The sequence below is a fragment of the Aythya ferina genome (genome assembly GCF_964211825.1).
Source record: "Aythya ferina genome assembly, chromosome: 1".
Classification (NCBI taxonomy): Eukaryota; Metazoa; Chordata; class Aves; order Anseriformes; family Anatidae; genus Aythya; species Aythya ferina.
In genome coordinates, this window is record NC_140296.1 from 56,562,319 (window position 1) to 56,586,816 (window position 24,498).

The 24,498-nt window shown below is 41.8% G+C and overlaps 2 protein-coding genes across 5 annotated transcripts in view; one reads left to right on the forward strand and one right to left on the reverse strand.

Annotated features, from left to right (window-relative positions):
• The window catches only part of PCCA (propionyl-CoA carboxylase subunit alpha), a 286,474-nt gene extending 282,860 nt beyond the window's left edge, over positions 1–3,614 (forward strand). For all 3 annotated transcript variants that reach the window (XM_084505549.1, XM_084505550.1, XM_084505551.1), the window contains one exon: positions 1–3,614. In XM_084505549.1, the coding sequence (XP_084361675.1) occupies positions 1–69 (69 nt within the window). In that variant the 3' untranslated portion in view covers positions 70–3,614.
• GGACT (gamma-glutamylamine cyclotransferase) overlaps positions 2,780–24,498 on the reverse strand; it is a 27,843-nt gene continuing 6,124 nt past the window's right edge. The window contains exons 2-3 of one of the 2 annotated variants that reach the window (XM_084505559.1): positions 4,396–4,451; positions 2,780–3,973 (exon numbers count right to left, since the gene is read on the reverse strand). In XM_084505559.1, the coding sequence (XP_084361685.1) occupies positions 3,510–3,973; positions 4,396–4,417 (486 nt within the window). In that variant the 5' untranslated portion in view covers positions 4,418–4,451 and the 3' untranslated portion in view covers positions 2,780–3,509. The remainder of the gene's footprint in view (positions 3,974–4,395; positions 4,452–24,498) is intronic. The other variant, XM_084505560.1, reaches the window with a different exon arrangement.

Below are 24,498 nucleotides of genomic sequence, written 5' to 3' on the forward strand. Positions count from 1 at the left end.
GTGAAAGCTGTGCACTGCAAAGCTGGTGATACTGTTGGAGAAGGAGATCTGCTGGTGGAACTGGAGTGAAGGTTGCCTTCCCGCTGCTGAATTACCTAAACCTTTATTGTTTCCATCCGTAAAGTAAAATGAAGGCAATTCAACACAGAAGATGGACAGTCCTACACAGAAGATTTTATACAGTCATATTTATTGTATCAGTGGTTAAGACAGCAAACACAGATACTAAACCTTGGCAACAGATCCCAGATTTTTACTTCCAGAAATACTTGTACATAACCTTTGTAATTCTTTGATTTTTCAGGATCATATAGAATCAATAAAATGCTATTTCTGCGTTAAAACAGAAAAAGCCTCTTTTTAAGAAAACACGACAAAAGCCCAAAGCTAATTAATCTTCTCCATGGTTATATCACTGGTTCGAGGCCCGAGACAAATGTACAGAATGGTTGGTGAGTGACAAATTAACCACTGAATGAACTGAGCAGTTTCCCTTAAACTCTGTGTAAGCACTGAACAATTACTGCCAATGGCTTAAATTCTGGTCAGATTTATTGTACTAATTTGAAGCCTTTGTACAGCCTAGCTTTAAATTTCGGGTTAGATGCTTTGTTTTGCTAGCGCAGATTTTTCCCCATCTATTTTCATTTGCAGTTGTAAGGGAATTTTCTTCTTTTATTCAGACTCTGTACTCAACTGCCCTCCCCTTTATCTTCTTTCTATTGATTACTGGATGCGAGACCTTCCAGAAGGAGCTGGCACAGTCCTCGAATCCCCTTAGCTGCCCCAAGGTATTGCTGGAGGCACTTGCTGGCCCTCAGGCCAAGCACGCTGCCCCCTGAACTCCTCTGGGAAAGAGAGACCCAGGTGCCTGACCTTTTGTTGTGCAGTCTCCTTTTAAAGGCTCTGTGAGGAACAAGGGCTGTTCATAACACTAATCATGTGCACATATCCTACAGGAGAGCTGTGTATCTGGTATGGGAAACCAGGTAAGGCCCGGAGAGGAAGAATATTTAAGAGATATAAAGAGAAGTGAGAGGGTCTGGTGATTATATGTGTATTTTTGGCATTAATAAGCTTTGAAAAACTACTGTTAAAAGCTGTTTTAAAAGCATCCATCATAAAAGAGATGCAGGTCCTTTCTTAGGCTGTAAAACGCCTCCTACTACTTATTTTTAGGTTTTCTGTTATGAATCCTGCGAAGGCGCAAGAACCATCACTCCTGTCACACCCCTGTGCCCTGTGACTGCAGTGACTTTGGTCACATTAAACAACCATTTATTTTTCTTTCTGAGCTCAGGAGCTCAGTGCCACAGGCAGGCGCAGATACCACAAGTCTGCTGGGTTCACAGGGTTAGCGTGTGGTTATCCGAGGGCTCTTTCTTCCACCAACCCATCCAGCCCCAGGTCGGCAGCTGCAGCCCCCCAGGCGTGGTGGTGTCCCCGCAGTCCCCCAGAGCTCTTGCTGGGGCCTCTGCTGCTGCCGGGGCTGGAGCCAGGCCATGGGGCTGTGCCTGTGGCAGCCTCACCGGCCCTGCTTTGCCTCAGCGAGGAGGGGGCTTGCCGGTAGTTTCTTGCTTAGGATGCGCTGGGTTCTGCTAATTCCCAGAAAACAACCAAGCAAACAACCCTCTGGCCAGAGATAGGCCCTTTACAGGAAGATGAAAGAAAGAAAACAAAACCAAAAGCCAGTCTGTGACTCATTTTTTTCTCCAGAAATGTTCATTCTGCTTGGAACATGACTGACAGTGCATTGGTCGTGTCACTGAAAAGCTGCTGACTATAGTATGGCCAACGGGGGGGAATAATTTTGCAGAGGGCTCTGCTTTGTTGCTCAGTTTACTTCTCTTTCCAATGACTAAGGCGAGTGTTTGGGCAGTACCCGACCTCCTAGCACAGCATTGCTTTTGCAGTTGGAGAAACTGAGGCAGAGCCCCTGCAGCCTTTCCTAGGAACATCCATAATGCTGTCTTGGGGCATGATTCGTTCAGACAGCAGCTTGCCTAAAGAGGAGAACTAAGGAAGAAAAAAAAAAAAAAGAATATTCTACTTGAACGGTATTTACTTTGCTTACTGCAGAAACAAGCTCTTGGTCTGTTTTTCTGCTTGAACTGCAGCAGCGCCTGTTCCTAATGAAGTTTTTAGGCTGATTGCTTACCCTGGATCCCTGCGCTGACCTCCTCTGGCCATCCCAGAGCTCCTGGCAATGACGCAAAGTACAAGCTTGTTTGTAATGGGCTCCTCAGTACATTTCATTGTACCTTGGCTCACTGCACAGCACACAGCCTTGTCCCTTCGGCAGCTTTGTATTTTGTACGATATCTATGCCCCAAACACCACGGTTGAAGGAAATACAAGGCACAGGAGAGAGCCACAGATTCCCCAGACTGTACAGAAATCAGCACCAGTGGTTGGGTCATGGGGACAACAGTCTTCTTTTTGTCTTTTTTTTTTTTTTGGCACTTTAAATGTTGCAATAATCACATACAGGTCCTTTTGGGGATTTCTTTAATATTATAATATGAGTAGGTGAGTAATAATCTCCCCCCGGTAAGAATTTCAGACTGCATCTGACTGCAAGTTCTGCATTAAAGTGCTTGGTTAAAAGTCATCTGGACATTGTGCCCGCCCCAGGTGCAGGTGCACTGTGGTGGGCAGCTGAAATCAGGTTTGCTTTCTCTGGCCCCCAACTCCCAGCTCCCCCCATCCCTTATTAAACTGAAATAGTACCTAAAGTGCTTAGTAGGATGCTAAATTAAAAATACGACTTGAAATGTAATTCTCTTTAGTATTTAATATTTCTTTAATATCTCTTCTCATAAAACTAAACATGTTTTAAAAATAATCATCTCCAGTTCAGAAAAACATTGCATCACAGAGTAGGAATAGTCATTGTTAAATTCTCTCCCCTCTATTTCTACAGCAATTTCAGGTTTTCCTTGAAGTGCAGGCTATCGGTATGGTCATTTCTTCCCCCAAGACACATTTGTTTGCCCAGTTTGTTTACATTCAGTAGCCTACCACACGCAAAGCAATATTAAATGCGAGGTGTGTTTTACTTTGTTTGCAGATACAATTTTTAAAAATCAGTTGTAGCTATTAGTGCAACAGCATCATTATTTCGCCGCCCGCCTTGGAGAACACACGTGATAAATTTATCAATTCTGGTAAGAAGAAATTAGTGTGTTCATCTGCCTTTCACTCACCTCAGCCCCGTACTTGAGGCGAGGCTGGGGGTGGTGGAGGATAAAACCCAAACCCCCAGAGGGGTGCGCGCAGACAGATACGCGTGGTTCAGGCGTCATGCGAAACCAGTTAGGCTGTGTTAGTGGGGGCAGCAGGCTGTGCCTAGCCGGGGCTGCGTGCCAGCCTCCAGGCCTACGGCACGCTAAAGCCAACGCACCCAGGTTTGGGAGGTTACAAGAGATATCGGGTTTTAATACAAGGGCATTACGGGTTTCCTGGAAGGTGCTACCGCGCTACTGAGCCTTCGGCGGGGCTGCGCTGGCTTAATCCCTGCTCTCGCGCAGCACGTAGGAGAGGCCGTGAGTCCCGGAGGAATCGTAATTGTCATGGTAGGGCAGCTGGACCCACTCGGGCTGGTAGGTGGTCGTGCTGTACACAAAGCACTCCATCACGCTGCTCCCGGCCGCGCTGCTTTTCCCTTCCCACTCCACCACCTCGATTCTCATCGTCGTGCGCTGGTACATGTCTGGGCAGCCTTCGAACTCATCAAGGAACTGCAGCATCTGGTCGTCCACGGTGTAAATCTCCCCGGCCACATGGTGCCCCGTGCCCGGGATGTTCAGCATGAAAGGGATGTTGTATTTCCCTGCGATCACTAGAGGGTACTTCTCCACGGTGCGGCCCCTTCCTTGGTATTTCGCTACCCCCTTGGCGGTGTTTATCATGTGCTTGTAGTTGGGCTGGCCCTTCTTAAGCGTGCCGTACACGAAGACACGAGCCATCGTACCTGAAAAAGCAGCAGAAAGACAAAAAGGTGGATGTTACACACGTGGCCAGCTGAAAGTGCAGCACGGACTAAAGGAATGCATGCACGCCGAGATGGGGTGTACGTGCGAGGCTGTTTGGGCACATGCAAAATTGATCTCATTTAAAAAAATCGTGCTAAAAATTCAAATTGGTCCTTAAACTTTTCAAACACTGTAGAAAGACAGACAGCAGGGGGACGTCCCTCTTGCAGTTCTTTGCTGTAATCAAATGGCATCCCATTGTTTCTCCAAGGATGCCACGACAGCAGCCAACACAGTGCTGAGACAGAGTAAAAGCTTCAAGCCTTTTTTTTTTTCTTTTTTTTTTCCTCCCTCCCTCTCTCGTGATTATATTGGAGCCATGCTGCATGCAGTGGGGACGGTGCCACGCTCAGTAACATACCTAAAGGCACCCAGGGAGCCATCCCAGCGATGGGAACAAGCTCCAATTAGCACACCCTAAAACAAAGCAAAACAAAACAGGTTCAAACACCTTACTATATCGCTCTGCTGCATTTAAGGTAAAGTAGCTGTGGTCAATCCCACCTGTTAAAACTTGCAGGGGTGAAGCCATGGGATGATTTCTCCCCTGCTTGTCAGGGAGGAAAAGCAGCTGCTGGGCATGGAGGGGAACGCAAAGCCTTGAACACCAGGCCTGAAAAACCCGTACTGCCCAACCAGGTGGCCTGACAGGGGAGCAGGTTGAGCTTAACCTGCTGGTGAGGCCTTTTGGGGACACACTGAGGGCTCCCACAGCCCCGGGCCTGCGGTCCCGCCGCTGGCTGAGGTGAATGAGGCCGCCAGACACCAGCATCGCCCAGCAGGAGCTGGGGAAGCCGCCGGGGTCACCCCCAGAGCCAGGCTGGGCTGCCAAGCTGCTGTCACAAGCACAAGGACACACTTGTCTCACCCATCCAGGAGAAGGAGGGAACACCAATTTCTCCTCAGGGCTTTGAATGACTCCTAGCTGACAAACCTCACAGGCTGACTTGACGAGGCCAGGCCAGGGGATGGTGTCGGCACAAGTGCCCTCACCTATCTTGTGGGTGAGGGGGGATCCCGTATTTCAGTGCTACCAAAACTAAATGATGGCTGCTGGCAGAAAGGCCAGGTCAGACACATCCCCAAGTCCTTTTCAGGTCTTTCAAGCCACCTTGGCCTGTAGCCGCTGTTTTGCACACGTGCCAGCCATCTCTTGAAAACAGCCCCTGAACAATTTTGTTCAAAATTTACCTAGCAGCATAAAACACTCAAAACTGGTTTAAACTGGGTAGAAGACTGGCATTCCTGAAAGACAGGAAAAAAATAATCATACTTTCATAGGTCCTCATCTATTTTTCGCACTCTGCCCTGTTCATTCTCCTTTCTTTCTGCAGGGCAAATGAAGTTTTTCCCGAATTTGCCCTCAGTCAGTACCTGCTCAGAGCCTGCCTCAGCATCACCCACCAGGGCAGCCACCCATTGCCCACCAGAGGAGCACATGCAGCTCCATTTGTTATTAAACAACATTCAGAGTTCGAAAAGAAATAAAAAAAAAAAAAAAACAACTGAAAGAAGAAAATTAATGTGTTTTCAGCTATTTAGTCTTACTTTAATAAATTGCTAGATAGTTAGGCTATCAAAAATGGTATGGTACTGGCCTGGAGGAGTGTCATTTAAAATAAGCAAGCCTCTTAACCAGTAGCAAAGCAATTCCTCCCTTGGTGAATAAACAGCTTTTCTCTAACAGAATACAGTTTTTCAGTAAAAAAAAAAAAAAAAAAAAAAAGTGGTGTGTGCCTTTATTTACTGGCAAACAGCTTTCAATTCAGGAAAAAGACTACACCACTTCTCCCCCCCGTATTTTATCAGATATACTTCAGGGTAATTTATCCTTGATGACATAAATGAGTTTTTTTGGATGCAGCTCATTCCCTCACAATAAAAAGGACATTAATATTCAGTTGGTCTGACTCCTTTCTATAAGAAAAATCATTACCTTTCAGATTGTGTTTTGAATAACAAACACAGATCTTTCAGGAAGAAACTTGTCCCAGTGGGGATTGAGAAAGGATCAGAGTTAAGCACTGAAACATGCAATTAATTCCCATTAGGGGATTAGGGCACTCGTGTTCACTTTGAATCAGAAAAATGAGTTGTGAATTAAATTGTTCACAACCAAGAGGTTACTTGTCAGAGTTAATAACTTAAAAAATAAAAAGCTGAATGTAAAACACACATAAAAAGCTCAATGCCGAGTGGTGCATCTGTAGGGAAAAGATATGCTTCATTTCCATTAAACTAAAGATCTCTCCCTACTGTATATCTCAAGATAAACTTCCGAAAAGTTTTCGGGGAAAAGTGAGACAACTCCTGAAATTGGCGAAAATGAAGCGCACGTTTCTGACTGCGCAGCGTCCGGCTGCTTGGAAACGTTCCCTTCAGAGGGATTTACAGGAATGCACCTGGCATGAAAAAAAGTGCTGGTCCCACAAAACTCAACAGCAGCAACAACAAAACTCATTAGCCCAGGTTTGGGTACGTGTTCCTGTGCCAACATTTAAGTGCACGAATTCACCAGGCAGGCTAAACGGAGACTGAGTAGGAACTGGAAGTCTCAGTCCCAGTCCGTGCAGACTTGGTGCCTTCCGAGCCTCAAATTCGCAGCACTTCCACCGTTGTGGCTTCAGGAGAAGGCTGGCGGCTGAACTTCCCTCGCCCCTTCACGGTCACGGATCTTCCTGTCATCTGCTTGGGATAAGCTGATCACACTGACTTTTTGTTTAGTTTAAAAAACAAAACTGAGCCCGAGCTTGGAAGTGAGTGAAATGAAGAGTTGGTAGAAACATTTTCTGAATGCAGCTCCTGATAAATAAAATTGATATAATTTTCTGTGTAATAAATTCAATCTCCCGCACGCTGCGTACTGAGTTCTGGGCAGGCTGCTCCAGGCACCAGCATAATTCCCAGCACTCATATCTGTGCTTTCAAACCATTTTTGGCCACCTTGTGGCAAGGAGAGTAAAGAGCAGAATTTTATTTGAGGGTCATTTCACAGACTTCCACTGAGCAGCTGAAAAGAGCTCCAGACGGCATCGCTTCAACGGATAACCTACAGTGCCAATGAAACGTTGCCTTTTCTCACTTAATCCGGTTTGACACTTCATCCCTCTACTGAGCTACCTTAGAGGGGAAAAAAAAATAAAAAAGGAAATAAAAATCAGACTTTACGCTGAGTATTAGCTGCCAGGGCAAAACAAACCCATTCAGAAAGTACTTTCATGCAATATTCATGCTGGGATCATTAAAATTTAATGATGTGGGGGAACGCGAATGAGATCCGTGTCGCCTCCTCCAGCTAGGAAAAAGGCAACCGGCCGACCCGCTCGTGGGCTCCGTTGCTGCTCCCTTCGCTGGGTGAGAGGCAAAGATCAGAAAATGAAGTAACAGCTTTAGGATGGAGAAGGCAGAAGGTGCTGCTGGGTTCAGATAAAAGCAGGGGTGGCACAACCTCTGTGACTCGGATGATGATTGGGTCCTACCAGCTTCTTCCAAAACTGAAGTGAGCAGCACTCCGTGCGTCAGGCTGGCTCCTGGGCCCTTTGTGATTGCGGTAGCGGTGGGTTCGGGTTTTGTTTTGCTGAGGCTTTTCCTTGCAGCTCAGAAAGTATCCATTTCTTGCCCTCCATACAGTAACATTATTTTCCCTTGAGAAAAATGCTTAGCGCTGGCTCAGTGACCAGATATAGTTACACATTAATTCTTCAGAAGTTTCTTAAAACTGTAGGAAACAGGTGAAAAAACAAAACGCCTTGAACTTTAAACTTGAGCCCAGTCTGTTTGAATGAAGCGAGTTTTAAGGTCACTCTTCACTCAATGCTAACTTTCAAGCAGGACTAACATGCCAGAGAGGACTCATGGGACTGCATCCTGTTGGTCCTTTGATGCTTTCATTTTGTTACTTGCTATTTTCTTTATAGCACAGACAAGGGCTTCCTGCCCGGGCCGACCCCTTTCCAACCTTGCTGAATGCCTCGGAAAAGTTTATGGCAAGACACCTTTCTTACATTAACCACAGAGGCAGCAGCGAAACGATGGCTCCTTTGAAATCCAGAGGTTACGGTCTCCTCGCAGCAGTCGCTCGCTCAGAAACTCTGAGGTGCTGCTTTGTGAAAACAAACAACGGTATTATGGTAACCAATGCCACGTTGGACACTACCGGGCACTACCTGGGACGGCACTTCACCGAGATTTTTCCTTTCACCCTCGGACAGCTTATATCCCCGAACCAACAAATACGCCCACACTTAAGCTTGGGTATCCTGATGTTTGGCACTGGGAGCCAGAGCACGGAAGCCCTCCCTCCTGACAGGCATCAATCACACCGCTGCTCTAATTCCTCGCGCTGACTCGGCACCAGGGCAAACATTTGCTTTTTATCTGTTTGAAACCGTTTCCAGTCACTTTCAGCTCTATTTCATAGAGAAATCTCATTATATATATATTTACTGTTACTGGAAGAGCTTCATTCCCAAAGTAAAAGTTAGGAGCTGCTAAAGAGGGCTCTAAAAGGCAATCGGCTAAAGCCACCACACACAAAACGATGCCGGGACACACTGCAGAAACACGCTGGATGCATTTTTAGACCATTTAATCTGCTAAATGTTAAAGTGCAGAGACTGGAGGGGACTGGAAGCACGTAAGGAGGATGAGAAAAGGAGCATGAAGACAACGGAAAGTCAACGGATGTGGACAAACTGTGTTGGTAAAAAAGAAATAGTTGCACACCCATGATACTAGATCAGTATTATTGACTGTTTTGTCATAGCATTATTATTAAGTAATAATATTATCATTATACATGTATAAGCCTCTAACAGCTTATTGTATCAAGTTTTTGACACCACAACTCATACACTTGTGGACTGTAGAAACAGTTAAACTGAGCTCAGGGCAGAGCACGGAGAAAAGGAGTCCACAGCTGTTATTTTGGGACACAGATCAAAAAAGTGGAAGTTGTTAAGCTTGAAGAGGAGCTATCAGGGCTCCTGCATATCACCTACAAATAGAAGTAAAGGTTTTACAGAAGGGACCATTTGTCTTCCACGTACACAAACAAACAGCTCTCTATAAAAACATGGGACATAAGAATGACCACAACAAGCCACGACAAAAATGAGCCACGTATCCCACACGTGATAGTGGTCAACAGATTCCTCATCAAGAGCTAAGAACAGGACACAAAGACAGTGCTTGGGTTACAGACTTGTGGCCCAGAAGCTTTCCAACCCAGAGGCAGTGACTGTCATGGTGCATACAAGACGTCCCAGCATTTCCATCGTATTTTTCTCCCCCTGTTCTGTCGAGGAGGGGGAGCAAGAGTGGCATGGTGGTGCTTACCTACACATTGGTGTCAAACCACCCCCCTAACACGGAGGCTTAAGCTGTTATATCTATTCAAAAGGAGACAGAGGAAATAAAAAGAACATTTACTTTAAACACCAGATCACCATTATGGGAAAAAAAAAAAAGTAGAGAACAATTTCTGATAGCACAGCCCCATTATGCTAGCTGTGCTCCCTGTACGGTTTCAAACACCACAGTGAATTTGAAGTGGTTTCTGTCATTGACATGCAGGGCATACCGCCTTGATTCAAACCGCCGACATCCTGAGGCTCAGAATACAGTCTGAAGCTGGGACGGGTTTTCCCAGCGAGGTCAGCACACTGATTTACATGCCAATGCCCAGAATGTTCAGTTAGTTGTTTTGGATCGGGAAGAGCATCTCAGCCTGCGAAACGCAGCAAACACTCTGAGTACCTAAGCATGGGAACATATTTTTCTGTGCTGAAAAGATGGAGAGAGAGAAAAATGGAAGGGGGAAAAGATCAGGTCTGTGCTAGATCGCAAGGTGCCTCGCCACAAAGCGGTGCTGGAACAGGACGGGGAAGCCACTGCACAATAATGCTTTGTAAGGAGCAGAGAGATGCCCGGCTGGTCACGGCACAGCCAAATCTGCTCTTCGGAGATTTCCTTCCCCTCGTCCCTCAGGGATGTGGCTTGACTTGGAAAGGAGGCTTTCAAGCAGCATTCAGCAGCCGTGGCCTCCTGCAGCAGGAGCCGGCTGCTCTGGAGGCCCTTGCACACCTTCCTGTTGGCCCTGTGGGAAGGATGCTGAGAGCCTCCAGCTGCCCAGGTGGCACGCAGTGACTTCTGCTAGCATCCAGGTGGTGCCACCTCAGGCCTCATGATGAGACTGATGAGGGCGAGAGGTCCTGGCCTGGCAGCTGGAGGAGTAGGGGCACGTAGTACTCAGCTTGTTTTTTTATCCTGGAAAGCACCTACATGTACCAGTGTAGGCCAGTTACTGAAACACAAACGAACTAACTTGGTAGAAACGAAACTTAAGGAAACCCCAACAGGCTGCTTTTTTTCTGGCTATGATTCCTTGGGAAATGATGGGTGACTTTTAAGGGCCAAGGAAAGGTAATTCATACGCTTTTATAGCATTTATGTATGTACATAAAATTTCTATAGAGAACCGTGCTTTTCTTGGAAAATACCAGTGGCCCACAAAAGAAGAGAGAGAAAGATTAAAACCAGCTGTACCGGAGGAATCACCAGAGTTAAATGCAGACACTATTTTAAAAACTCAGCCAGGAAGGGTACGGACAGCGTGGGGTGATGGCCAAGCATGCTTGTTCTGAAGCAGGGTCATGCAGAAGGGCTGTGGATAACATGGTATAGGCACACAGACGATATAAATGAAAATGTATCAACATGAGCGTATGCGTGCCACTAACTCGCAGCAGAAGAAGGAGAAGCCCTTCTTGACATTTGGAGGAGCACAGATGAGGTTACTGAGCACACACACGTGGAAAGCTGGAGGATTATGATATTAATAAAGTGGAATTGTAAAATTACTGGCTGGCTAATAAAGCTCTGAAACAAGTCAGACCACTGATCTGGAGACAGTCACTGTACAGACATTGGAAAATGAGGAAAAAAAAATATTCAGCAGATCCTCCTTCTGTGATATACAGAAATATTTTCCCTTCACTTTATTTAATTTATTCAGGTCAAGTTTTTTAAGGCTAAGAAATAGGTTATGAATGTTGTTCTGTTTTTTAAGAGAGAAGGGAGGCTTCATTCCTTTCAGTCCATGAATCAGATTTGTGGAGAAGCGTAATATTTAGCACATGAGATATTGGAAATGAAGCAAATCAGATTAATTCACTAACTGCCATTATTTTACTTGCCTAATTAATTAAATATGCAAGCCTTTCTTTGATAAGGTATGCATATCAGGTAGTTTTATTTAATAAAAAGGCCTTTTTCAAGTCAAAAATAAAGAGCTAATCCCTATCTTAGTAATAAATCTTTTCCATCATTTTCTAGTACACTAAAAGGCAAAACAAAACAAAACAGATCCCCACATGGAAACTACAGAGAACCATGAGCAGATGTCTGTAATTACTTCAGTCCCACTGAGGTATATCACTTCTGTTTAGAAACTAGTACTAAGTTTACAATAAAAAAAGATAAAAAGTCACAGATCATCATGAAAAGAAAACCAATGAGTTATTTCAACTTTCCTGATCTTGATTTTTTGTTCTCTAAGAAGCACTTGCAAAATCTTGCAGTGAAATCTGAAACATACCTTGTCTCTTTCTTCATCAACTGCGAAAGCATCTTTATCTAAAAGCAAATACATTTATTGGTCTGCTATCTGCTACATGGAAGAAACAAATATATATTCTGGGGGCATCCAAAAAGCCTGAAATGGCTCATAGCAAGGCACTGGAGCAACTGCTTTCAGATCCAGAAGATGTAGTGACCAGAACCTCAAATATCCTGGCTGGTAGAATCAAAGACAAGCAAGAAGACAAGAAATTACCAATTTGTGTCCTGTAAGGATGTGTTGAAAGAAACCTTGACTTTCCGGTAAGGACTGATGTAGTCTCTTGATGCAGAAATAAGTTTTGTAGTCTGATGCAAAATTTAACACAGGTCTGTATTTACTGGAGAATCAGCAAAACCAGCTATAGAAGTTCTTAAATCTTCTCCTGGAACCACAAGAGGCTCACAAGAAATACTGATGGAAATAATTACCTGACATGGTGTTCCTACTGAGATATATCTTTGCAATTGCAAAAAGAAAAAGCAACGCTATTTTAGTTTTACTATGGCATGTAGAATTTATTCTAACTGTAGGTCTTCTTGGCAACATCCAGGATCCCTGGAAAGAAGCCTTAACCAAAGGCATCTTAAACCAGAGTTCTAGCTGTAATAGAAAACAATATATAATATTCATCTGAATTATATAGACATGTATACGAGACAGAATTATTTACAAATAAAATATTTATACAGATGAAAGCAGTTTTATACATGCTGTGCAGCCTCTTTTCAGTGACCTTTGAGAAGGAATTTCAGTTACTAACTTGATGAAGGAAGGAGGACAGAACCAAGTAGTGGAAGTAAATGAGAAGGCGAATAATATTCAACGTGGTTTTGAAAGTAAAAAAAGCCAGACTAATGTCATGAAAACAACCTGCTTCCTCCTTAGGCAAGGCTAACACAATGGGCCTGGAGTACAACAAAATATTTAATTTAATATGCAATGAAAATAGCTCCGGAGCAAGCCATAGGGAAGAGTTGTATATGAATAAGGAGTTTCTTAAGGGAAGATTACAGCAGCCAACATTAAAATAGAAGTAATCAGCACAGAGAAACTACTGGTCATATTCCTTGGGAACTGATGCTATTTTATTTGTTAGTGGCCCTGCTGCAGCAAGCAGTTGTGTGCCTATCAGATCCATGCATGATGCATCCTGAGGAAGAGTGGTTCATGCCATGGACATATTAGATGTCCAATGAAGTGCATAATCGAAGTAAGATGGCTTTAAATGATACAAAGTGCAGAAACACAAGCTTAAGAAGCACTGACAAGAACTTCTGATATAAAGTGGGGACTCAGCAGTTGCAAGCAACGAAGCAAGACACTGTACTTTGGTCAGTCGCACAATGGCTACAGAACAAAGCCAAGCTGTAGACTGGGAGAAAATACTCGAGAAAAATCATATATGTTTTGCAGTCCTCAGAAATTCACATGGTCATTTTCCAGCCATTCCCTTTCATCAGAGATTTTCCTCTTCTCACACGAATAAACACACTGATGTTGGACAGAAATAGCTGCACCAGCACAGGCAGCATCTCCATCAGCTACAACAGACACCTGAGCAAGCCACCAACATGATACTGTTGTAAAGAGGGCAGGACAAACAAAAGTATTTCAGAGAAACACAGGAGGCACCACAAAGGTATTGGCAAAATCTTGTTTAGAAAACTGCACGCAAGAGACCTCATCCACACTCAGAAACACCAGTGAAAGGCATAAATGCAAAGACTGGAAAGTTACTCGTTTCCTCAATCATTCAATTTTATTACTTTGTTATCAGGGATAAAAATAAAAAGGGCTGAAATGGCTTTGGCTTGCAAATGCAGACTGTTACTCTTCATACATGCATTCTGCATACAGTTGTGCAAGTTATCTTACAGCAAGCGTTTATTACTTCTTTTTCTGCAGTTGCAGATGTCTGCATTTAATGACTGTTCGGTCCCACGCGCCGAAAGTGTGTTTCATATTTTCCAGCACCAAGTAATTTTGAGAAGGATCGTACTTATACAAACCACATGTTTTTCATCTGCAATGACAGCAAAAAGTAGCTGAAAAAGCTTTTTTTTTTTTTTTTTTTTAGTGTGGGTAGGGGCGTTTAAAAAAAACATTCTAGGGACATAAGTCTTCCAAGTTACTTTAGGCATGTATCGGAAAAAAAACTCATACCTTAAGGCATTCAAATATCTCAGAGAGTGCCTGACTACATCTCTCCATCAGATCTAGACTTAGTGTTGGGGAAAGAGGCATGGAGGGCAGACAAGTAAATATCACAGTATAACAGGCTGGAGCAAGTGCTGAATGCCTCAGGCAAGGGCTTAAGATGTAGCCAGCTGTGGACTGGAGCAGATCCCAAGCAAAAGTGTTTTAAGCCTCCAGTATAAAGTAGCATATCCTCAGACGAGCTTTAATTTCTCACAACAGCCTCCTTGCATGCCTCAGATATGGGACAAAATAATTAGTAATAAGCACAGCAAAACTGGCTACATTAGTAGTCAACAGAGCAGACCAAAGGGAATTGCACAGATTTCAGCCTGAAAAGGGTACCTGCCAAATTAGTATCCACTGCCTGTGCAGTGGAACCTGAGACAGAAGTGATAATGGAAACCCCGTTTGTCCTTTTCCATGCTTTGCTTTGGAAATGAGACAAGCATTGATAACTATTGCTTTATTCTCTGCTGTATTGGGATCTCACCTTTCCAGATAGGTCCCAGTAGCAGAGTACCCACCAATTCACTTCCTCATACTTTACTTTTTCCAATTGCAGTGTCAGTGAATAGGGTGAGCAGGATAGGAAAGGCAAGTCCTATGACTTTATGCTTCTGAGTGAAGAGTTTCTGCATGCCATGGGGTCAGAAACTTTCTGGATTTGCTTCTGGTGATGCCTTCACCAGCCTGTGAGGCAACCCATCTGACCTCGGTTTCTGATCACCTCTCGGATTCCAAGAGCCAACTTCATCTCACGTGGTAGCAATAACGTGATGAAGTCTCACCTGAGACACAAAGATGCCAGGCTGTTCTCAGGTCAGCTCAGCTCAGAATACAAGTCACTCAGTTGAACGCCATGTACAAGTGATGCTGTGGACAGCATGTAAGGAACTTCTAGGAAATGTCAATCCTGCAGAATGAAGCATAGCCATGTGGTCACAAAGGTGACACCAATGATGATCCATACAGCATGGATCATTATAGACAGGTTTGTTTGGCTGAATTTATTCATGTTGTAGTCTGTGTTATGCAAGGCCCTTATCCAGGTATAATCTACACATACATCAGACAATTTATGCGTGTACATAAAGAAGAGAAAACCTATATTTTTTTTTAATAAAGGAAAGTCATCTGTTGATTTTCCCCATCATTGCCACCTCCATTAGAGCTTTGCCACAGTGGATTATTAGGCAAAATAGACATTCACTAGAGGAGATTTTTTTTAAAAAGGCTTAATACAAAAACTAATCTTTTCTAAAGTTTTGAATGAAACTCTCAGATTCTGCAGAAACTTAATCAGTAAGAGAGGTTCAGTTGATTCACAGAATCTGGCAGCTGATTCACAGAAAAAAAAAACAGGCAACTGCTTCTGTGACACTGTGAAGGTACCTTGCCCTACATTACACCGGAAAGTCTATCATAAATATCAAATTTATAAACAGACAAGATACTCGCACCATTTAAAATCAGACCAAAAATGTGTCTCTACATATGCATTTCATTTGAAGCCAAGGGGGGCAGCTTTGCATTTTCTGCCCCACTTTACAGGTAGATGAGATGGCTTGGTGCTCCCAAAAGCCATTCCGGCTCCTTCATATGCTTTTGCAGAAAGCCATTCTTTCCTCCGACTACAAATGCACCAACATCATCATTCCTGTATGCCTTCAACCCACTTTATAAACCTGAGCTTTGATCATTTTCTTCATTCATAAAATAAAACAGAGCCGAACACATTTCTTAAAAGCTTCTCCCACAGCCATAAAATTTGCCATTTACCCACCCGTCTCCATCAGAAGCTCATCTCCAGCAAGACGTTCTAACAACTTTTCTTAGAAAACTTGAGCTGTGAAGGCTACTGATGCTTGATCCAAGGAACAGGTTTTCATTTTATGACTAAACAAACGAACCTCCACTAAATACCATGAAGAATTCAGCACCACGCTTTTAAAAATGGATGGCTTCCCCTGAAAGGTCTTGGCCCAGGAGGTCTAAGTAGCAGCCTACTTAGACCTAGGTCTGGGAGCTTCAAGAAGTAGTTCTGGGTGAACACTCATTCGCTTCCAGATCTAATATACTTCACAATGGAAAGCTGATTTTACAGATTAAGCAAGTATCATATTTTTTTACTTCAGTTAATTGAAAAAAATTAAAGTTAAGCATTATCCCTACACTGCTGAAAAGATACCAATTATTCTTAAGCAACTGCTTGGGCCAACTTGACAGTAAGGAATTCTATTTCTGTTCTTGAACAAGTCAGTCTCTGTCTTCCCAATGCCACTGCCCTGCTGAATATCATGTAGCACAGCAATCTATGGCAGCTTAAAATCCTCAAGCATAGTAACGGTATTATTCTGAACAAATCTATCCCAGATTTGACAGCAGGCATCTAGGGACCTTTGGAAATCTCAATTAATTTTACTTCTGTGTTAAGCAAATAATCACTTAGTGATGCTAATTATGAAAAATAAATAATCTAATTAACTAGTTATACTGGATCGCACTGCAAATCACAAAACAGTGCATTACCTAAGACACAGGAAGAAGAGAAATCATACAAGAATTTCACGTTGTCTTTTTGATATGGCTTAAAAAGATGAGTAATAACACATTGCTTCTGATTTTCAACACGTGAACGTTTCTTTTAAAACAGATCACTCGAAGCACTGCAAAATGACAGCGCTTCCCTACTTGACTGTTTACTTCCAGATAACCATCAATTAACGCAGGCATGCTTCTGAATACATAATGCATTACATTTTTTACTTTCAACACCTGGTGTCACCAGAATAACGCCGTATATTTCTACAATGCTCTGCAGTTGTGTGCGCTTTGATTTTAAGGCAGAAATACTTCAAATAAGAGTGGAACCATAGAAATCAAGGGAAATGATGCACGTAGATGGTTTTAGTGGCTAAATGAGACATTATCAGTTAACTGACCATAATGGGTCATTTAAAAAATGAACTCAAGGTCTCTAAAAGCCTTTGTCCCTTAGTCAAGGTGAAGAAAGACCTGAAGCAAAGCAAAAATTCTTCTGTATTCCCATATTCTGAGCAAGCCAAATCCCACACCTATTTTACAAAAAGGCTTTAAGTGGTCATTTCTTCTAAACCAGAAGTTAGTTAATTGCAAGCAATTTTTGTATGGGCTAATCACTACTTTTCTATCCAGCCTAGGACAGCTGTATTAATCAGTTATCATGATGGTTTCACTAAGAATAGACAGAGAGAGGCGTGTTACTGTTTGGAGCTCCCTGGTTCTCCAAGATACTAAATAAAAAAAAATTAATCTCGGAGAAGATGTAATTAATCTTAATCCCTCCTCCTCCCCACTTTATCAGCAAGACAGAACCAATAAAAGACATGACAAATTCATGGAAGATGCCTAGACAGTCACAATTAGTAACCCCATACTTCATTATTTTAATATGAAAGTAGATGCATTTATTCGCTCTAAACGTCAGATAATGGGCATAGAGAATTAAAGCTTTTTCAGCTTTTGATGCTTATTTCAAAACCCAAGCAGAATTACGGCTGGCATTTTGATCAACTGATACACGATTAAAGTTGTGCTACGTTTTTTTTTTAAATACAGCTTTTCCAATAAAAAAGGAATCCTGAACTTTCAGAAGAGTCATAAGCTTGTTATACAAAGATCGAAATTACAGTATTACAACAAATGAATGGAATACTTCAGAGCCTTCGGAACATTTTGATTCTATTTCAGAAGAAAATTCTTTATCAGAAAATTGAAATACTGCACAAGATGTGGTCAAGATATTTCAAATTCACTTTGAAAAACACATTAAAACTGGCACTTTCCTTCCGCTAATTATAAGTTTTCTACAACAAACGTTCCAGAACTCGCATTGTCTGTCCATATTTTTTCTCACTGAGTTTACAGGAACTTCTATGGGTGTGGGTATTCAGGTGTTAGTCCTGCCACTGTGGATTTTAAAGCTGGTACAGAAAGATTAACACTGACAGAGGAATAATTTTCAGGTGAACACCTATCTAGGATCTGCAGACAAAGTTTGGAGGAGATCCTTGTGCTCCAGTGAGGCATTTGCTACTTTTCAACTGACAAGTACTTGACAGCTGAGTCATCAAAGAAGAAAAGAAAGCAACACAACCTTGAATGCTGCAATCAAGCAATTCAAGCCTAAGTAAACCAGGATCAAAAGAGAACAGTATCTCCAAATCAAAATGCTGATGGAAAAAAATTCATGGAAAGCAGAAAAAAAGCTGAACCCTGAGAAGAGGAATGCTGAATCATTAATAAAAAAGAGCTTTTCTCCCAATTAACAGATGTTAACATAAACAAATAATTTTTAAAAGAGACTACCTAGGTCTGGTGGAATAATGGAGTTAGACAAGTTTTACACGCATGACTTATTTAATATAATAACTCTGCTTCTTCTCCAGCTTCTTCAGCATTTCAGAAAGGGAAAAAAAAGAGAGAGAGAAAGAGAGAGAAAGCTTTCTGTGAAACAAACCAGTGCCAATTGTTTTACAACTCCTTACCCCTTTTGAAAAGAGCAAAATAATTCAACAATCAGGTCTTTGGGAGCTCTTTTCTTCCAAACATACAAGCATTTGGTGACCATGCAAGCTGATAGGAAAAAGGCTGCCAAGACAGACCTAGAAGACAGCATGTGGATGGAGCCACCCACTATTTCCAACATGAATTTCTGTGGAAGAAAGAAGGGATGTAGACCTTCCAGTAATAAAAATGAATATTTAGAATATACACAAGGTAGTTTCCTTCTTCCACAGGTGGTAAGATGCGTGGATGCTGAAAACCAATCTGTCTTCTTCTATGGTAGTTTTTTATCTTGACCTTTGTAGAACTTTTGGCGCTGTTACTCAAGATATTCTCATAAGCAAGCCAGAAAAAAACATCATTTAACAAGAACTGTTGGCACGTAGGTTAGAAATAAGCACAAAATTTGTTACACTCATTCAAGTAGCAGGGAAATACTAGTAATGAAAATACTGACTGACATGAAAAATGCAAGTGATGCCACAATGCACAAAGCTAATCTTGTGCCTCGCAAGCCTCTGCAGCAGCAATTCAAGTAAGGTCAGTGCTGAGTTCTAAGATTAGCCAGGAATACTCAACTGCGTAAACAAAATCTGGGGAAATATTAGCTTAACAGCAGCTCCGTATTAAGAGATTTGGCAGTTATAATGATCATGAACTCAGCATGAGTCAACAACGTGGTACTCTTGGAAAAAAATACCCTAATGTTTATATACAAACAAGCGTATCATTAGGAAGGTACATGAATAGAAACTCCAACTCTGACCCGGTCACAGAGTAGTACGTGCAGCTTTGGGCACCACAGTTTTTAAGAATGGGATCAATTGGACAGAAAGAAGAGAGAGGACAATCATAGGCCAAGAAATCATGAGGTGGCGGCCGCAGGGAACACTGTACTGTGATCATTTATTTTAGAGCAAATAGGTCATGCCTTTAATTGTATCAAAGCATGCCGTAAGAGAAAAGGCAGAAAGCTTTGTTTTACATCCACTTTTACAGAAGAGCCAGTGAGCTTAAATTCCAAATAGAGACACTAGAACTAAACTACCTCCTGGTAAGCAGTGCCTAGGAAGAGCCTAGACCATCTAGGAGGGCTATCAACTATCCAGCAGGTTAGCCAAATCTCTGTCAGAAACAACAGTATTACTGCTAAACTTGCCTTTTGCCAAGGAAGTGGATTAGGCAATCTCTTAGCTCTCCTTTAAAAGAGCAAAGATAAACAGCAGGTTAATTCATATGCTACACATGGAAAGGAATGCTAGGTTTATGGAGAACACGGAAGAACAGACAGAGCCTAATTCTGTGGTCCAGTCATTAGATCCCATCTACTGTCACCTCAAGAAGAGATTTCTACATCCTGCTCTTAACCTGTTTAGAGACAGTACACTATGCAATTACTTGGAGTTTTTTTCCAAATAGCAATAGCTTTGAAAAGAGAGAACAAAACATTGGCTTCCCACCCATTCCACATATCTCCTACCAAATATACTCGCAGATATAATCCTGAAGTTCTACATCGAATGCTTTTTGACCCCACAGATCCTGCCTTCTGTGCTTTGATGCAGCTTCAAAAGGCCAAGTTACAGCAAGATCAAATGTTCCAAGGAGACATGGGTTAGAGCTCTCCAAGCACAGTGCACAAATCTAATTTTTCTGCTTTCTAGGAGATGGTGCACTGAAAGACTGTTCTTAATCCTGAAGCTGCTCTTGGTTGGATCATGTGTACCTCTGGCACAGTTACCCACCTCTGGCCTGATAAAGCACTGACAGAAGGCAAAGTAAAGGACCCAGGACTCCACCACCACAGCTGGAACAGCTGCAAAGTTCACTACTGCCATTCCCTGCTGGAGGCTTCTGCTCCTCTAGTAAAAAGCAACACAGACTTTCATCCTTCAGAGCCTGCATGACAACCATCCCATTTTGCATACTGAGCATAAAAGCTGTTATAAATTTGCATCTAAACTCAAACCTCTTAATTTTATGTACTTTTCTTCTCAAACACTACTGTTCTCAGCTCACAGATAGGAGATTTTAATCGCAAGAAGTTCTGAAATAATTGCTATTAGAGATTTTAAAAATATAAACAATATTTGGCTCATAGGCAAAATGTTTTATTTGCTCTATTGTTAGCAAGTAAGTGGTGAGGTAAATCACCGATACTGATTAACTGAAGAAATTAACTGAAAATCTATACCCTCCTGCAGGCTTTCTCCAAGCTGTCAATGGGGCAACCGCTGATGTTAGTCTTCTAGACGCCCAAGAACATTTTGCACATGCATTTATTTCCATGGACTGTTTTCTGCACACGTGACCTGACTGAAATTACTGGAGATTCACAGGTAACTTGTTACACATGCATACGGTTGTAGTACAGACTCAGGCCACAGGTCTTCACCAAACAAAACAAAACAAAAAAAAAAAAAACGCTAACACATTTCTTAGAAAGAAAATTAAGTAAGCAATTATATTGTGCTACACACATTACATCAGCAGCAGCTCTGCCCACAACACAGAAATAATCAGAAGCTGGGATCCAAGAAGATATACTGAAGCAAATAGTAATTGTGCATGCTGTTATTAACACGCTGCTGAGTTTTTACAGATCACAAAGCTACAAGATTACTGAGAAGTTTAATGATTCGATCTCGTATCAGAAATAGTCTTAAGACTGTCTGCTCCACTGTCACTGAAAATATTTCCCATCACTTTTTCCTAAACACACTCCTAAAGCATCACTACTACCTAGAACAAAAAGCCAGGTGATAAAACGTGGTTGGGCTGGTGTTCTCGGTGGGCTAACGGAGAGATGTAGAGCAGGGTGGAAGGAATGTCAAAGAAACAATCCTCCCCATATACAGCCTTGAAAATTAGCCCAAGAGATTATTTTTTGTTTGACCTGTTCAATGCGAGACCAAATCACCTGATCTGGCAGAGTCATGAAAGGCAAATTATCCTGAAGGCAATATCATCTGCTCCTCTCTTCTGATATCAGATCTACCAGGTCATGTGTCTGCTGCACCACTCTGAAGAACCCTGTTTACAATTAGGTTGCATCAACATTGAAGGTCAGCCACAAAAAGACAAATTTAAAATTAAAACATAACTGATGAACACAACATTTAAAGGCCAGTCACAAACTTTATGCTCTAAATCATATGACAGACAAAAAAAACGTGAATTTAAAGTTCTTACATCAAAAATATAACGATAATACCTTTTGTTATTCTGTGATAGCTACCAATATTCAAAGCTGAATGATGATGAACTGTTGAATAAATACTTCTTATATTCATTGTGACTGTGATGATAATATAGCTTTTGATAAAGGCAGCTAAATGATGGATCCTAATTGGGTTTTCACATACAAAAATGCTGAAACCAAAGTTACATGTAAGACAATATAGACTACAGTTGGACAAATTAAAGAGATTAAGTCATTATTTTGATACAGAGAAATTGGAAAAAGAACTTGTGTAGAAATTAATCAGGTACAACATTAAAGATACTTGGTGCCACCCATTAATGTAGTAAATTGTCATTAAGCATACTTACTTAAAAGATACAGTGTCTCCTAGCAGTAAAATAACAGACTAGATAAGCAGATGGATTCAGATATATTTTGACCTAAATTTCTTGATATTTCAACACGATAAGTAAAGGTATATGTAAACAAGAACAAAAGGGAGAGGAAAAAACAGCCAGCAAGCATATCTCATGATGAAGCCCCATACTAGAAAGATGGGAAAACACCAAAAACCTTTTCTGTCTTTTTCCTGCACCTATTTTTCTTCTCCAAGATGTTTTGTTTCTGTTAAGCAGGTTTTCTGAAGCTTTACCTAACTTTAAATAATCACATTACTAAGAACTTTATTATGTCTGGAACTACAAACACAGAATATAGTCCAGTGCCCTAGGAGAGTTTAATCAAAAGAAATAAATCATTAACTTAAAGTATATTTTAATCTCTTAACTGTTCCTTAACTGCCCTTCTTTTATGCTCAGTCTCTCTTGAATTGCACTCCTGTTAAAGACAATGATTAAGAGAACAAGTCTCGTTACTCACAGAGTTCACAGAAGTCAAAAGATTCCTTTCTTTTTGAGTCCTTCATATCACCTTCCCCAAAGACACTCTTCCCAACTGGCCGAAGTTCATAAGCTTATAACTTTATGTTATTTTTCATGTCTGAAATGAGCTTCAGAAAGATTTGGCCAGTGGCTGGATTCATATTCTGAAAGTTTTCCTAGCTGGTGGATTTGAACTACATCACAGCAAGCACTGCAGCCTTGGAGCAGGTTGGTGGTTTGATGTGTGAAACGTGTATGTGTATGATAAATGTCCTGCTGGGATTTATTCCCTACGTAATTTTCAGCTAAGGCAAAATTAAGCCTGGGGCTCCACTCCATAAATTGTGTCAAAACATTTCTCTCATTCGTATAGCTTCTCAGGTATTTATACATTTTCCTAATACAGTGCAGACTTAGCTCTGTGCAATGCCATCTAAATTTAATTTACTTATTCTCCTATTCCCACATCCAAACATAATATTTACTGAACATTATCTCCACACCTCACGTGCAGCACAACACAGAGCAGTGCTGTAGACAACAGCACAGTGCAAGGTGATGTATTTTTAAAGCTCTGCTTTCAAAGTACATGTTGCCACACTCCATCCCCTTTCGGCAGAAATATTATGCAACACTGAGCTCAGATCCTTACTTGCTCATTCTACAGAAAATCTCAATTTTGTTGGCTCCAGTAAATACTGCCTCAAAGAAAATCAATAGAAATTGATATACACTCTTGAACGTATATAAATGCAGACATTAACTGCAAGATTCTGTTTTCCACCTAGTAATCTCTGGGTGGAAATCTCTTTTCACTTCACTTTGCTAACTCTCTGTAGGGTTGTCACATCCTCTTTAGAGTCTTTCTTTTGCCCCAAATAAGTTTGTTGTTTGAAGAATAACTCAAGGCCAAGATTGTGCTGACACTAAAAAAAGGAGACTCATATCCGTGTTCTCCCCCTTGTGCTGGCACTATGACCTGCTCAGGCATGCAGTCAGGGGAATAAAGAAACCTTATACCTATAACCTTCTCCTACTGCTATCTGGGAGTCCAAGACCAACTCAGCTCATCACATCTCAGCTGACAACCATGGTAAGTCATTTCTTTTGTTTCCTCTGATAATCATCTCATCCAATGATGTGTCGTGCCCAAGTGCTATTGCTTAAATCTGTCAGTTGCCTTCAGTTTTCCCACCCAATCGTTCCAGTACTGATTCCAATCTGAACTCAAATCCTATTCCCAACATAGATCCAATCTCTGTGACAAACACCCAGCACCACAATAATTTCATCTGCAAGTTATTACTATGGATGCTTACACTATTTAGACCTTTCTCAAGTCTCCTTACATCCCTTTTCCTTTTCCATGAGCTTTTCACGACCACCACGAGATTCCTGTTTCTTCCAGATGGTAACACTGCCAAGAACCTGCTGCCTCACTACGCAACAACTTGTTCCAGGTGAGCTGGGTTGGATAAATCTAAACAAGAGAGCATATTCTGGCACTCATTCAACATACTATTGCCAGTGCATAGCTCCATAACCCATTTAGCACAGGAAAAGAAGCAAAAGCTGGAGGCCAGCAGAATGTCATCACCAAAAAAAGAGGTAGTAGAGAGGAGGGCAATTACATCGTGTCTTAAAAGCTAAAATTATAGAGGTCCTAATGAAGGAGCCAATATCCTGTAAAATAAATATCACTTCACTGCAAACCTGTAAAGATGTTGACAGAATCAGGTTCTTTACTGGTCAACATCATCCAGTCACACTTCTAGACTTGCAAACCACTTGAATTTGCAAACTTGTGTTCTTGTGATACCAATTGACTTCATAAATTCTTGTTTAGGAATCACAACAAAGCTGCTAGACCAACCATTAGCAGCCTTAAACACTTGCCTTCGAGCTCAAAGCACGCTATGTGCTACCAGAATCTGAAATGTCCTATTACAGCACCCACAGTGAATTGCAGGTTATGCAGTTAGTTATATTAGATTTAAAAAGACAAAAATAGTTAAAGAATTAAAAAGGAATTAA